Source organism: Hemibagrus wyckioides, linkage group LG04 (genome assembly GCF_019097595.1).
Source record: "Hemibagrus wyckioides isolate EC202008001 linkage group LG04, SWU_Hwy_1.0, whole genome shotgun sequence".
Classification (NCBI taxonomy): Eukaryota; Metazoa; Chordata; class Actinopteri; order Siluriformes; family Bagridae; genus Hemibagrus; species Hemibagrus wyckioides.
The window spans coordinates 23,483,096-23,497,126 of NC_080713.1; the positions used below are offsets into that span (position 1 = coordinate 23,483,096).

At 40.5% G+C, this 14,031-nt stretch overlaps 1 protein-coding gene across 1 annotated transcript in view; it reads right to left on the reverse strand.

Moving 5' to 3' along the window:
- The window catches only part of rbm28 (RNA binding motif protein 28), a 28,353-nt gene extending 14,367 nt beyond the window's left edge, over nt 1-13,986 (reverse strand). The window contains exons 1-15 of the mRNA XM_058388271.1: nt 13,653-13,986; nt 12,215-12,373; nt 11,989-12,107; nt 11,569-11,644; nt 11,299-11,391; nt 11,101-11,172; nt 10,947-11,022; nt 10,470-10,651; nt 10,302-10,374; nt 8,949-9,058; nt 6,670-6,743; nt 6,337-6,472; nt 5,412-5,476; nt 5,074-5,232; nt 2,266-2,415 (exon numbers count right to left, since the gene is read on the reverse strand). Coding sequence (XP_058244254.1) covers nt 2,266-2,415; nt 5,074-5,232; nt 5,412-5,476; nt 6,337-6,472; nt 6,670-6,743; nt 8,949-9,058; nt 10,302-10,374; nt 10,470-10,651; nt 10,947-11,022; nt 11,101-11,172; nt 11,299-11,391; nt 11,569-11,644; nt 11,989-12,107; nt 12,215-12,373; nt 13,653-13,770 — 1,662 coding nt within the window. The 5' untranslated portion in view covers nt 13,771-13,986. The remainder of the gene's footprint in view (nt 1-2,265; nt 2,416-5,073; nt 5,233-5,411; nt 5,477-6,336; nt 6,473-6,669; nt 6,744-8,948; nt 9,059-10,301; nt 10,375-10,469; nt 10,652-10,946; nt 11,023-11,100; nt 11,173-11,298; nt 11,392-11,568; nt 11,645-11,988; nt 12,108-12,214; nt 12,374-13,652) is intronic.
- Between the last annotated feature and the right edge of the window lie 45 nt (nt 13,987-14,031).

A 14,031-nucleotide genomic window follows, 5' to 3' on the forward strand; every position in this document is an offset into this window, starting at 1 on the left:
TCATATAGCACCTATATTTGTTGAGTGCAAATGTTTGTATACCCCCTTAAGTCAACATGGTGAATAAAACCGGCATTTACAGCGCTAAAGGGGAAAAAATACACTGTAGTAATTTTTATATACACTGTAACCTTCATGGAATCCAAAATGTATTTGAGAACAAAATAAAAAAAAAAATTGTTTATTTTTTTGTTTCCACATGTTTATCTACTTTTACTCTTCTTGCACGTCATCTCACAGATCATTGACTAACCGAGTAGCTGTATCTCAGCACAACCACCTCATGTAGACTTCTTATTAATACAATTATGACTGTCCCTGGAAAGTGGTGTGTGGGAAAAGAAGCTTCTAATCTTGTGGTTTTAAAAGTTAAGAGGGAAATCTGACTGTTATCAGCTAGATTTGAGATTGAGGCAGAAACAGTCCACTGATGACAGCACACATGACTGCTAGCTTCTCATGAAATATAATGAAAATACAACACCAACCAACATAATTGCACAGGAATTAGGAAAGAAACCACGAGATTAGAAGCTTCTTGAACAGTGAGAGGCAGAATAACAACAAAAAATCCAGAAAAACACATTTGAGAAAAGTTCTACATTGATTTGCATTTTAATGAGTGAAATAAGTATTTGATCCCCTATCAATCAGAAAGATTTCTGGCTCCCAGGTGTCTTTTATACAGGTAAGGAGCTGAGATTACAGTAAGAGCACTCTCGGGGAGTGCTCTTAATCTCAGCTGGTTAACTGTATGAAAGACACCCTGTCCACAGAAGGAAGCAATCAATCAGATTCCAAACTCTCCATCATGGCCAAGACCAAAGAGCTGTCCATGGATGTCAGGGACAAGATTGTAGACCTACACAAGGCTGGAATGAGCTACAAGACCATCGCCAAGCAGCTTGGTGAGAAGGTGACAACAGTTGGTGCGATTATTCCCAAATGGAAGAAACACAAAAGGACTGTCAATCTTCCTCGGTCTGGGGCTCCATGCAAGATCTCACCTCATGGAGTTTCAATGATCATGAGAACGGCGAGGAATCAGCCCAGAATTATACTGGAGGATTTTGTCAATGATCTCAAGGCAGCTGGGACCATAGTCACCAAGAAAACAATTGGTAACACACTACGCCGTGAAAGACTGAAATCCTGTAGCGCCCGCAAGGTCCCCCTGCTAAAGAAAGCACATGTACAGGCTCATCTGAAGTTTACCAGTGAACATCTGAATGATTCAGAGGAGAACTGGGTGAAAGTGTTGTGGTCAAATGAGACCAAAATCCAGCTCTTTGGCATCAACTCAACTCGCCGTGTTTGGAGGAGGAGGAATGCTGCCTATGACTCCAGGAAGACCATCCCCACCGTCAAACATGGAGGTGGAAACATTATGCTTTGGGGGTGTTTTTCTGCTAAGGGGACAGGACAACCGCACCGCATCAAAGGGACGATGGACGGAGCCATGTACCGTCAAATCTTGAGTGAGAACCTCCTTCCCTCCGCCAGGGCATTGAAAATGGGTCGTGGATGGATATTCCAGCCTGACAATGACCCAAAACACACGGACAAGGCAACAAACCCCCCAGACTTTAATCCCATAGAAAATCTGTGGAGGGAGCTGAAGGTTCAAGTTGCCAAACGTCAGCCACAAAACCTTAATGACTAGGAGAGGATCTGCAAAGAGGAGTGCGCCCAAATTCCTTGAGATGTGAGATGTGTGTAAACCTGGTGGCCAACTATAGGAAATGTCTGACGTCTGTGATTGCCAACAAGGGTTTGCCACCAAGTACTAAGTCATATTTTGCAAAGGGGACAAATACTTATTTCACTCAATAAAATGCAAATCAATGTGTAACTTTTTTGAAACGTGTTTTTCTGGATTTTTTTGTTGTTGTTCTGTCTCTCAATGTTCAGATAAACCTACCATTAAAATTACAGACTGATCATTTCTTTGTCAGTGGGCAAACGTACAAAATCAGCAGGGGATCAAATAATTTTTTCCCCTCACTGTGAATATATATATATATATATTTTTTTTTTATTGAATACTGTATATTTTTAAGTGCCAGGATTGATTTTGGTATCCATGACATCTCTGATGTCCCATGCTGCTTTCTTTAAATCATGTATAAAGGCCAAGGAATAACATTTTCCAAAATGTTTTTGCTGCTTTTTTTTTTCGTTTTGTTGTTCTAGACTTCACATTGAAGATCCTTCAAAAGCGGGTTTGACATCTTATACTTCTGTGACCTTTGTCGCTGGACTGACCTTGTTGGCTGTGAAGATGTTGGGGTTGTTGTTAAGGTGACGCAGGGCTTGGAGGGCGTGATCATGCTCCTGAAATTCCACAAAGCCGTAACCTAGTGAGTGACCGACCGGCTCGCCACGCACCGGCTTCCTGTCGTACATCACGTGGCACTACAAGAGGGAGAGAAAGACAGCAGTAGAGTTTTTTAATACAGAATACAATATATAATTAATAAACATAACAAAAAGTATGCACCAAGATGTATTTTCTACAATGGTACAGATCTGATCAAAGTAAGAGTAATTTCAGAACTATGCTAACACAATACTGCCATCTAGTGTTGATTCAGGGAAAGAGTGCAATCTTCCATTACTGGCTTTTATGTGGTGGTGTATAAAATTTTACACACAAATCCATGTGCACATTTAGCCATGAAATTTATGGGCACATGAAAAAGCCATATCTCTCCCCAGACCACAAGGTCTCACGCAGTAAACATACAAAACCTAAGATCAAAGTGAATAGACGTTTTAAGTAACATGCAGATTAATACTTTAGAAAGCCAGCAGAAATATTATTCTTACAATCAGAACAGAACATCCTGTCATGTTGATACACTTCTTCAGTGTATGTTCAATTAACTAAACATCAGAACAATAAAAAAAATTAAAAAAAAATTGGGGATCGCAGTGACTTTATGCATGGTATGAAAACAAAAAACATCAGGAGAGCAGGAGTTATGCAAATGAAGAGAGGAAAATGACTGGTTCGAGTTACAGAAACCACGGTGAGCAGAAAAGCATCTCAGAAAAAAACCCCATCAAATTCTGAGGCTACAAGAGGAGCCACAACAGGGGATTTGGTAGATTAGTGGATGAAGAAGGCTGAGGGGTCAGAGTGCAGGGGCAGCTATGGTGCAGCACCCCTGGAGCAGAGAGGGTTAAGGCCCTTGCTCAAAGGCCCAACAGTGACAGCTTAGCAGTGCTGGGGCTTGAACCCCGAACATCCGATCAACGGCCCAGAGTTTTAACCACTTGAACCACCACTGTCCCAATCAATGTAAATGTAAACAACAGTACAGCACCACATCAGGGTTCACTCTGGTCAACCAGGAAGATGACCATGTCACCAGTTCACCATCGTTTCTTCCTTGGACCACTTTTGATAGATACCACTGCAGACCGGGAACACCCCACAAGAGCTGCAATTTTGGAGATGCTCTGATCCAGTCGTCTAGCCATCACAATCTGGCCCTTGTCAAACTCAAGCTCAAATCCTTACGCTTGTCCATTTTTCCTGCTTCTAACACATCAACTTTGAGGATTTTGCTACCTAATATATCCCACCCACTAACAGGTGCCATGATGAGGAGATACTCATTGCTATTCACTTCACTACTCACTGCTCATAATGTTCCCTGATCTTATAAGAGAATATTTATTCTTAATCTTTAACTCAATTTAAATTCCTTCATAGAATAATGTTTAGATGCCCTTGTTGCTGTCTGAACTAAATTTCATTGTATTATATACAATAAGAATATCTCAACTACTGGACAAGCCACGACACCAGTGTGTGAACTGGTACTAATTAGACGTTAGGTCATGGTGAGTCACAGTCAGTAATATAAAGGGCGCTATAATTAAATGCTTCCCAGCATTGTAAACAGTACGCCGGCTGCACTCGTGGCGTCATTTCTTTATTCCCACAGGAACGTGGACGTTTACCACGACACCATCACAGACAGACTATTCCACGCTGGCGTTTCTCAGAATAAATTAATCATGAGGGGCATCCTGCCGCAAGATCGGCCCGACACATCTGATCATCTGCACGCCGGTGAAGTGAAACTGTTTTCCATTAACACGAGTGAATAATTTCTCAGAAGACCACTTTATTGTGAAATGAGTGCAGTTCTCTGCAACTGACCGTCGCTGCGAATTACGCTTAAAGCCGTCACGTTTACTGTGATATTGAAACGTCCTGGATTTAAGAAGCTGGTCGCGTTACTCAGTATTTTAGATGTAAATGAAACACTTATCATACTATACACTATTTTTTTTTTTTCTTTTCATTTTTGCATAGGCATGAGCGGAAGTTGGCTTCCTGGCAAGGATACAATATAAAACTATAAGAAAGCATAAATACAGTTAATCTACACAACGTAGAAATGTACCGACTGAATTTTCTTCCAAAGATCATGTTGCAGTTTAAAAAACTATCCTCCTGATGATGAAGTGAGGAAGCAGTGTGTTATTGCGTGAGTTTAAACTGATAGAAGCATTACTATAGGACTCTGTACAGCTCAACTATACTGCGGTTAATGATTTAACCAAAGTAACACTCTCTGCTGAACAATCAGGAAAGTGTGGAATATGGAAGCTGTATGCAGGAAACGCTTAAAAAATGACAAAATCAGACAGTCATGAGCTATTCATTAAGAACCAGTTATGTGGACTTGTTTTTGTTAAGGTGTGTGTGTGTGTGTACTGTGTGTGTGTACGGTGTGTGTACGGGGTGTGGGTGTATAGGGTATGAGTGTGTGTGTACAGTATACGATCTGTGTGTACGGTCTGTGTGCAAGATGTGTGTGTACGTACAGTGTGTGTGTATGGTGTGCTTGTGTGTACGGTATGTGTACGTTGTGTGTGCGCATGTACGGTGTGTGTGTGTATGGTGTGCATGCGTGTGTATGGTGTGCGTGTGTATGTGCTTGTACAGTGTATGTACAGGGTTTGTGTACAGTGTGTGTGTGTGTGTGTGTATAAAGTGTGTGTAAAGTGTGTGTAAATTGTGTGTGTGTGTGTGTAAAGATGTATGTGTTTTACCTCCTTGATACGGACACCCTTTCCTCCCCCTGCGGCGGACAGGCAGAGTTTGAAAAGCCGCTTGCGGTCCACGTTTTTGGGAATGTTGTGAACACACAGACGGGTTTGAGACACAAACACGTTCACGTCCTTCAGCTTTGCCTTCTTCAGCTCTGCAAACTAAAACACACACACACACACACAGAGACCAAGGTCACTGAAGAACAACAGACCCTACACAGCGACAGTCATGTGACAGCTTTAGACATTTAGCTTTTATATTAAAATCTCAAGGAAATAGCCAGGAAATCACAAGGAAATGTCAAGGAAAGCACACTTAGCCATGCAGGCTGACCTACCCTCGCCCTCTTGGCCATATCGGATGCAGAAACTCCTTCTGCTGCTTTGGTTCCAGCACGGATCACTGAATACAGGAAGAAGTAAAAAAAGAGGAGTTAAAGGAAATCGAGATGTGGAAGGGAAGTGACCAAAATATCAGGACTAATTAGAGTAAAGGTGCTTTTATATCCACTATGCTAGGATCACACAGCTTGGGTGTTAAACCTTACTGAAGATTTTAGATAAATTATTAGATATTGAAAATATATATTTCTATATTTTGCTGTCATTAGTTACAACATGAGTTACTTTTGTCTATCTGTAAGAATTGTGATACGAGTTATATAAAATACTATTAAATTTACGCCAACCAGGCATAACATTATGACCACCTGCCTAATACTACATTGGTCCCCCTTTTGCTGCTAAAGGGAGACTTCACTTGATGAAAGTGTGCTATGGTATCTGGCACCACGATTTGGCAGCAAATCCTTTAAGACCCGAAAGTTGTGAGCTGGGGCCTCCATGGGCCCCATACTTTTGATAGATACTGACCACTGCAGACTGGGAACACCCCACAAGAGCTGCAGTTTTGGAGATGCTCTGATCCAGTCGTCTAGCCATCAAAATTTGGTCCTTGTCAAACTCGCTCAAATCCTTACACTTGTCCATTTTTCCTGCTTCTAACACATCAACTTTGAGGACAAAATGTTCACTTGCTGTCTAATATATCCCACCCACTAACAGGTGCCATGATGAGGAGATCATCAGTCTTATTCAAGTCATAATGTTATGCCTGATCGGTGTACATATTCATATGTCTGTTTGTTTGTTTTTTCCCCCAATTCATTTTCTATCTAGACTGTAAAAAAGTGTAGCACACTCTTGGCTTTATATTTAAACCAACTTTCCCAGCCTCAGAGCAGTGTTATTGGCTGCACTTACAGCCTTCTCTGGCGAGGTAGAGGTTCCTGGAGCCTTTATGAGTTTTTTCTTTCTTGTTTTTCAGTTTGGAAGCGTCCTCTCTACTCACTGCCAGCACGATGTTCAGCTTCCTCCCGTCCACCCTCACACCGCCAGCCTGCAACACACACACAACACCACTCTGACACAGGAGCGTGACTCGGACACCGAGCCAGAACAAAGCACAGGAAACCTGAGAACCTGAGAAAACCCTCGCACACACACACACACAGGCTTTCACAAAACAAGCCCACATGCACATCCACACAATCACACACACACACGCCAACACACGCACACGACTGATAGACTCACCTCAGACTCTGTTTCTGCTGCTGCTAGACATTTCTCTGCTGCCTCTTTGGTTTTGAACTGAGCAAAAGCACAGCCTGGAATAAGGAAAAAAAAAAAAAGAGTTAAATATATAAAAAGCAAAAAGAAGTAGTATCCTTCTTATGACTTCCTACACACTATGTACTCTCCCTTCTAGTGTATATATTTTAGAAGGTTAGTATCTAGTAGCATGGGTGGAATTTTTATTATCTATTTTACTAAATTACTAAAAAGCCGCTTTCCATTCAATGACAAGTGAGAAAATACACACCGCTAGATTTAACACAATACAGTGTGTTTTTAAAATATAGGAAAAAAGATCACACAATGTGAGCTAATTTAAGACATTTGTAAGATGTCTTGTCCATCTTACCAGGTGTCATCTATCCTGAAACTAGCGCTGACCGTTGAGTACATAAAGTGTCCAACATTCCACATTTGTTACTTGAAGAATTTTCAAAAATATTCTCTATATTATTTTATTATTATTATTATTATTTCTCACTCGTCCTGAATTTGGGCAGTGGTTTGTTGATTGTAAGGTCTGGGTTCAAGCCCCAACACCGCCAAGCTGCTACTGTTGGGCCCTTGAGCAAGGCCCTTAACCCTTTCTGGAGCTGTATCATCACTGACCCTGTGCTCTGACCCCAACTTCCAAAGCTGGGATATGCGAAGAAAGAATTTCACTGTGCTTTAAAGGCAAAATAAAGGCTTCTTCTACTTCTTTATACTACACAATGGTATAGAATAGTCAGTAAGCGATCTGGGACATAGTTAGGGTCAGTCACCAGGGTTTGTCTCATATTTATCAATAGATTTTTTTTAAATAAGTGCAATTGTATATAAATACAGTAATACCTTGACTTACGAGTTTAATTCGTTCCGAGCTCGTAACTCAATTTGCTCGTATATCAAATCAAATTTCTCCATTAAAATGAATTGAAATCCGTTCCAGCCCCCCAAAAACCACACCAATTTTTTTGTAACATGTTTTTTAAATAAGAAAAATGTACTTTATAAATAACAAATAATGTATAAAAAAATAATAATACATAATAAAAAGAGAACGTAAAGAAATAAACTGGTTTTATTAAGTGTATTTATGTTGAAGATCAGACGAAGATACTGGCGGAGGCGGAGGAGATTGGCGGAGCTTTTCATTTCGTGCTCTATCGCTTAACTTAACTTACTCGCTACACACAATGCTACAATTAACTGCTAAATTTAACTTACACACTATGCTACACTTTATCGCTAAACTTAATTGCTACTTTTTTCTTTTTTTTTTCACTTCACTTAAACTTTTGCCTTTTTCTCCACACATTCCTCGCTTTCACTTGCAGGGCGTTTCAATAAAAACCTGTCCAAGGAGGTTTGTTTCTTCCTCCCTTTCAAAATGTTTGGAAAATGAGTGACGAAGTGTCGTTACACAGCACCAACACATGACCTGGAGAGATAACCATGTGAACTGACCGCTCACTGGGCGACCGAGTGGCGGGTGGCGTAAGCTCGCTCGCTCGTAACTCAGATCTCGGCTTGTATCTTAAAGCAAAAAAATCGACCGAGCAACGGCTCGTATCTCGGAAAACTCGTAAGTTGAGTCACTTGTAAGTCAAGGTTTCACTGTATACTGTAAACAGGTAGATCACCATGTCTAGCATTTACATCAAATACTTTTGACTCAAACCAAAGTCATGTTTTGTAAAGCGCATGATTGGGCAGCTTCAGTGTACCTTCAGTGAGGCCTGACAATGACATCAGCTCTGACCTGCACCAAGGCAGCCTGGTTTCATTTGCAGTGAGGAAATGTTTTAGTAAATGATCTGTGGAAATGGCTGAACATTGTAACGGCTCTGAATCTCCAAAAACAGCAAAAATAAATAAACAAATAATAATTCCTGTTTGTAGTAATTATTTAAGGGTACATTAAGCGAGATTGAGATAAATCTGTTTATCTGCGTGAGAAATCTGATGAATAACAAGGTCTGTTTTAATGTTAGCTTGTCTGCCACTTATAACTTCCTGTAAAATGTCATATCTAATGTATGTGAAGAGCATATTCTTCAGAAACTAGAAAAAGCTACCTGCTATAGTAAAATGTAATTTTACAGAGCAATGGAAAGACTTTTTCGTCCCATATTCCATGGAAATCCAGAGTAATGAAGATCTGTACAATCAAAGCAATATGCCATTTAAAAAATAAAACACTTTATTTTTTATAGAAAACACTCCTTCTGCGTGTGTAATAAAGCAGCACCAACCTTTCGAGTGTCCCGTGTCAGGATGCACCACAACCCGCACGTATCGGAGTTCACCGAACTGCAGAAGAACTTCCTCTATGCCCTCCTCCTCAGAGTCGAACGACAGGTTTCTAACAGACACAGAGAAAAAGAGGATTCAGAGAGCAGCACAGAGATTACGTGTGATTAACAGTAAATCAGGAGTAGATTCTAAACGAGAGCAAGAGCACATCCTCCAGCTTTTTCGTTCATGAAAAATACAGGAATACCCAACGATCAGGCATAACATTATGAGCAGTGAGAGGTGACGTGAATAACACTGATGATCTCCTCACCATGGCTCCTGTTAGTGGGTGGGATATATTAGGCAGCAAGTGAACATTTTGTCCTCAAAGTTGATGTGTTAGAAGCAGGAAAAATGGACAAGCGTAAGGATTTGAGTGAGTTTGACAAGGGCCAGATTGTGATGGTTAGACGACTGGATCAGAGCATCTCCAAAACTGCAGCTCTTGTGGGGTGTTCCCGGTCTGCAGTGGTCAGTATCTATCAAAAGTATCTTTTAAGTCCTCAAATTTGTGAGGTGGGGCCCATGGAGGCCTGTTTTGGCAGCAAAAGGGGAACCAACACAATATTTGGCAGGTGGTCATAATGTTATACCTGACCAGTGTACTTCTATTGTCATTGCTAATACTTATCATACAAAGGATTGCTAATTTATTAGGTAGACTTATTAGACAAGTGCATTTCAGTAGCACTGCACGACTGATCCCACTATCTCTCAGGGTACAAGGAAGGCATGTGTCAAGGCTCAGTTCTGGCACGTTGGCGGTGGAATGAACTTCCTCCAACTGGGGCATTGTCTTCAAACAATGTCTAACAACCTACCACTTTCTGACCTACTTAAACTAGCACCAATTTTTCTGGGTGCTTTTCTTACTGTATTTCCTCCTAACAGTGTTTAAGACTGATGCTAAACAGTCCCTTGACCTAGTGAACCAGTATCAATGTATTTCACGGATATTTAGGTCCAAATGCCCTGAATGTGAATGCAAAGGTGATAAATATAAATACCTGCACACATCATTCCAGCTTCATGTGTCAAATTTTAACTTGTACAAGCATGCTTAGATTTTAAACCGCAGAGTTATGCATGAAGGTTGGCAGGGCTGAATAAATGTCAGTGGAGATCATGGCAGTGTGTGGAAACACAATTGCTCAAGTCTTCACATTGCACACAATTTCGTTTCAGGTCCGTTGTGGTGCTTTAACATAATTTTGAATCATATTGGTGCACTACTGCAAAAGTGATCATAATATCGATACAGTCATACTGCTCAGGCCTCCTACATGGTACATAACCTTTGAGATGTTTACCTTATAAATATCGTTCTTCCCTCATTCACATCAGAAGGGAGAAGATTCTTCGATTTTTTCTGTTTTTTCTTGGCTAGAAAGAGAAGGAAACATAGTACAGACACACAGAGCAGAAAATCATCATCACCATCTAAAATACAACACTCATTATGAATGAATGAATCATACCATTTTTCTCTTCATCATCATCATCGTCATCCATATCCTCGTCATCTGATGCATCGCTGTCTGCTTCCAGAGACTCATCCTCTTCGTCCTCACTGTCTTTGCTGTGATCATCCTCCTCCTCCTCATCATCCTCCTCCTCCTCAGACTCGCTGTGAGAGTTCTCCTCTGGCCGTTCTTTGGACCTTTAAATAAGAGTCAGATGGTCATTACACTGAAGCCATGTTCAGACGGACGACAGATCAAAAGGTTGTGAGTTTAATCTGCCTCTCCTGGGCCCCCGAATAAGGCCCTTAACCCTCATCTGCTCAGCTGTATAAATGAGATAAATGGAAGTGACTCTGGATAAGAATGTCTCCCAAATGCCATAAATAAAAATAATAAAAGCTCCTCAGTGTTTCAGGACACATTCACTACAAACTATACATACACGCATAACAACACTGTTATTACACATTTGTCATACAGACAAAAGCTTACTGTGTTTCTGCAGGCTCATCCTCCTCCTCCTCTTCATCAGTCTCCGTCTCTTTTGAGTCATCCTCTTTTTTACCTCCTGTGAGAAAAAGCATGCTTAGTTTCACATAAAAATAAATCATCAGCACCGTAGCATACACAGAGAAGGAGAAGGTACCTGACGTCGAGCCGAGCTGATTAGCAACGAACTTGTCTTTAGACACGGCCCAGTCTACAGCGACCTGTCTGTCTGCGAAAAGAGAGACAGACTCAAGTGAGACTGCAGCATTTCTTGAATGTTATGATATGATACAATTTAATTTTTAACCACTGGGATGGAGGGGGGACCGAGATTGGTCAGGAGGATGTGTCTCACCTTTAATTTCTTTCAGGTTGGTTGCTGTGAGGGCTTTTCCTGCTTCCAGCATGTTCTTAAACTGGACGAAGGCAAATCCTCGTTTCTTGCCGTCTACACACAACAACATTATTATCTTTACACAATATGAGTAAGAAGAACACTAGAATAAGTACACATTAACAACACAGCAGAATAAGGCTCGATTTACTCCAGAAGAAGCACATCAGATACTCAGGAGGGTCTTTAATTTGTGATATACCTCTAACTTAGTCATTCAGTAAACATTACCTGGTTTTAGAGGGATCTTAACTTCCAGCACTGTCCCATATTTTGCAAAGACGTCCTTGAGGTCAGCCTCAGAGCACTGAAAAACATCCAAAAAGTACCTCCAATGATAAGCGTCTGAATCTGAGCGACTCAGGAGGAGCTTCGTCTCACGGAAGATGAGCGTGTCCTTCTTTCACATCATTTAGGAGTTTGTCCTAAAGTCTCATTTCATTGAAACTCTGGACACTGCACTTCTCTGTTACTTTATACAAGTCACCTCTACTGTTTTATCCATATCCAGTTATTATATCTGGATATTCTATATCTATATATTCTATATCTGGATATCTACCATATCTATATCCAGTATTTTCTGTGAGTGTATTTACAATTCTGCCACAATCACGCTTCACGGCATTTTACCTCGTCATAGTCACTTACTTTAAAACTGAGATTTCGGATTATAAGCCTGGCTTTCATCTTTTTCTTCCTCATGCCTTGTGACTTCTCCTGGCTTTTCACCTCTGATGGTTCTTCAGGACTCTCTGTTTTTTGCTCATCTGTGCAAACAATGAAAAGTAAAGACAGAAAACACATCAGTGAGCTGGAATGGACGCATGAAAAGTAATAGAACTGTAAGAAAGCTGTCTCTTAAAATGGCCCTTACCTGTTTTCTTCTTCCCTTTCTTCTTTTCAAAAACTTTTTTCTTTGCTGGAATCACCGATATTTTTTTCCCGTCATAATCTTTTATTTCTTTGAGAGCACGCTGAGCATCTTCTTCCATGGAGTACGTGACGTAGCCTATACCACGGCATTGATCTGAGCCTGGATGGAAGAAGGCACGCTTAGATATTGAGACTGAATCATGCTCACAAACAAGATCTTATTGTGCTTAACTCATTTTCATGTCACAAAAAAACAGCGGCTAATAAAATGCATAGTGTGTGAGGGTGAACATGTGCGAATCATGTAAACAATAAACGTGTTGTTTTATCCGTATTCAGTTATTATATCTGGATATTCTATATCTACACCAATCAGGCATAACATTATGACCACATGCATAACATTTTGTTGGTCCCCATTTTGCTGCCAAAACAGCCCTGACCTGACGAGGCATGGACTCCACCAAGATGTTAGCAGCAGATCATTTCTGTCCTCCAAGGGCTCCATCTCACAACTTACAGGGCTTAAAGGATACTCTTGATAGATACTGACCACTGCAGAATGGGAACACCCCACAAGAGCTGCAGTTTTGGAGATGTTCTGATCCAGTCGTCTAGACATCACAAATTGGCCCTTGTCAAACTCGCTCAAATCCTTACACTTGTCCATTTTTCCTGCTTCTAACACATCAACTTTGAGGACAAAATGTTCACTTGCTGCCTAATATATCCCACCCACTAACAGGTGCCATGATGAGGAGTTATTCACTTCACCTCTCACTGCTCATAATGTTATGCCTGATCGATGTATATATGCTACATCTGGATATCTACCATATATCATTTGATTTCAGTTCTTATTTTTATGACAGCTTGAAGGAACAGAATATAAATATAATCGAGAAGCATTAGCAACTGCAACAATGATATTGTTACACAAGAAAATATGTATAATGCTAATCAGAAACAAATAAGTAAACGTTATTGACTAACTCTTTGACTTTCTGGAACTAAAGTGCAACAGTGTGAGCACAAATAAGACTACCTTGAAATTTCAAGGAGTTTTATTCAAGCTAAAAACATCCAGCGGATGCATTTCTTATAAAATGGTGTTTATTCACTTGTCTAAAGATTATTAATTGAAACAAAAATAAGCATAAACAATGTCTTGAGCCAATTGTTGTTGATGTTTTATCTGTTAATAGATTTTGTCTCTACACAGTGTAACTCAGTTGGGTTTTCAGTTCAGGAAAGAAAAAAAGGATTGCACATATTTATTTCTACACTGGAAAAGGAAAAAGAACATTGCTCACATCTTTTTCACATGCACTAAAAACAAGTTTGTGCAGTCATCATTAGAGGGTCAGTGAATTGTTTTCTCCTGAAATGTGGCTACAGGAAGTTTGAAAGCACTATTAAGTTAGATGTTTGCTGGTTACCTTTATCTTTGACCACAAAGCAACGCTTCACCGGTCCTACTTCAGAGAAGATTTCCTCCAGGTGATCACTGGACGCTGATGAGGGTAAATTCCGCACAAATAGAGTAAGTCCTGCCATTCTGTCTGTACTTACGATATTCTCATTAAACCTGGTTTAATCAGTTTACTCAGACAGACAGACAGACTGACAGCGCGTAAACTGTCACCAAGCTACGCTGACAACTTTGCTAGAAAATCTTTATAAATACAAGCTGGAGATTTTGTATTATTATCCGTTAACAGACATGACTGTAACAGCACACGTTTTCTACGAGGCGGACATCTTGGATGTTTTTCCCACCCGCATTATACAAGTCCCACCCCCTCCTTATGATTGGCT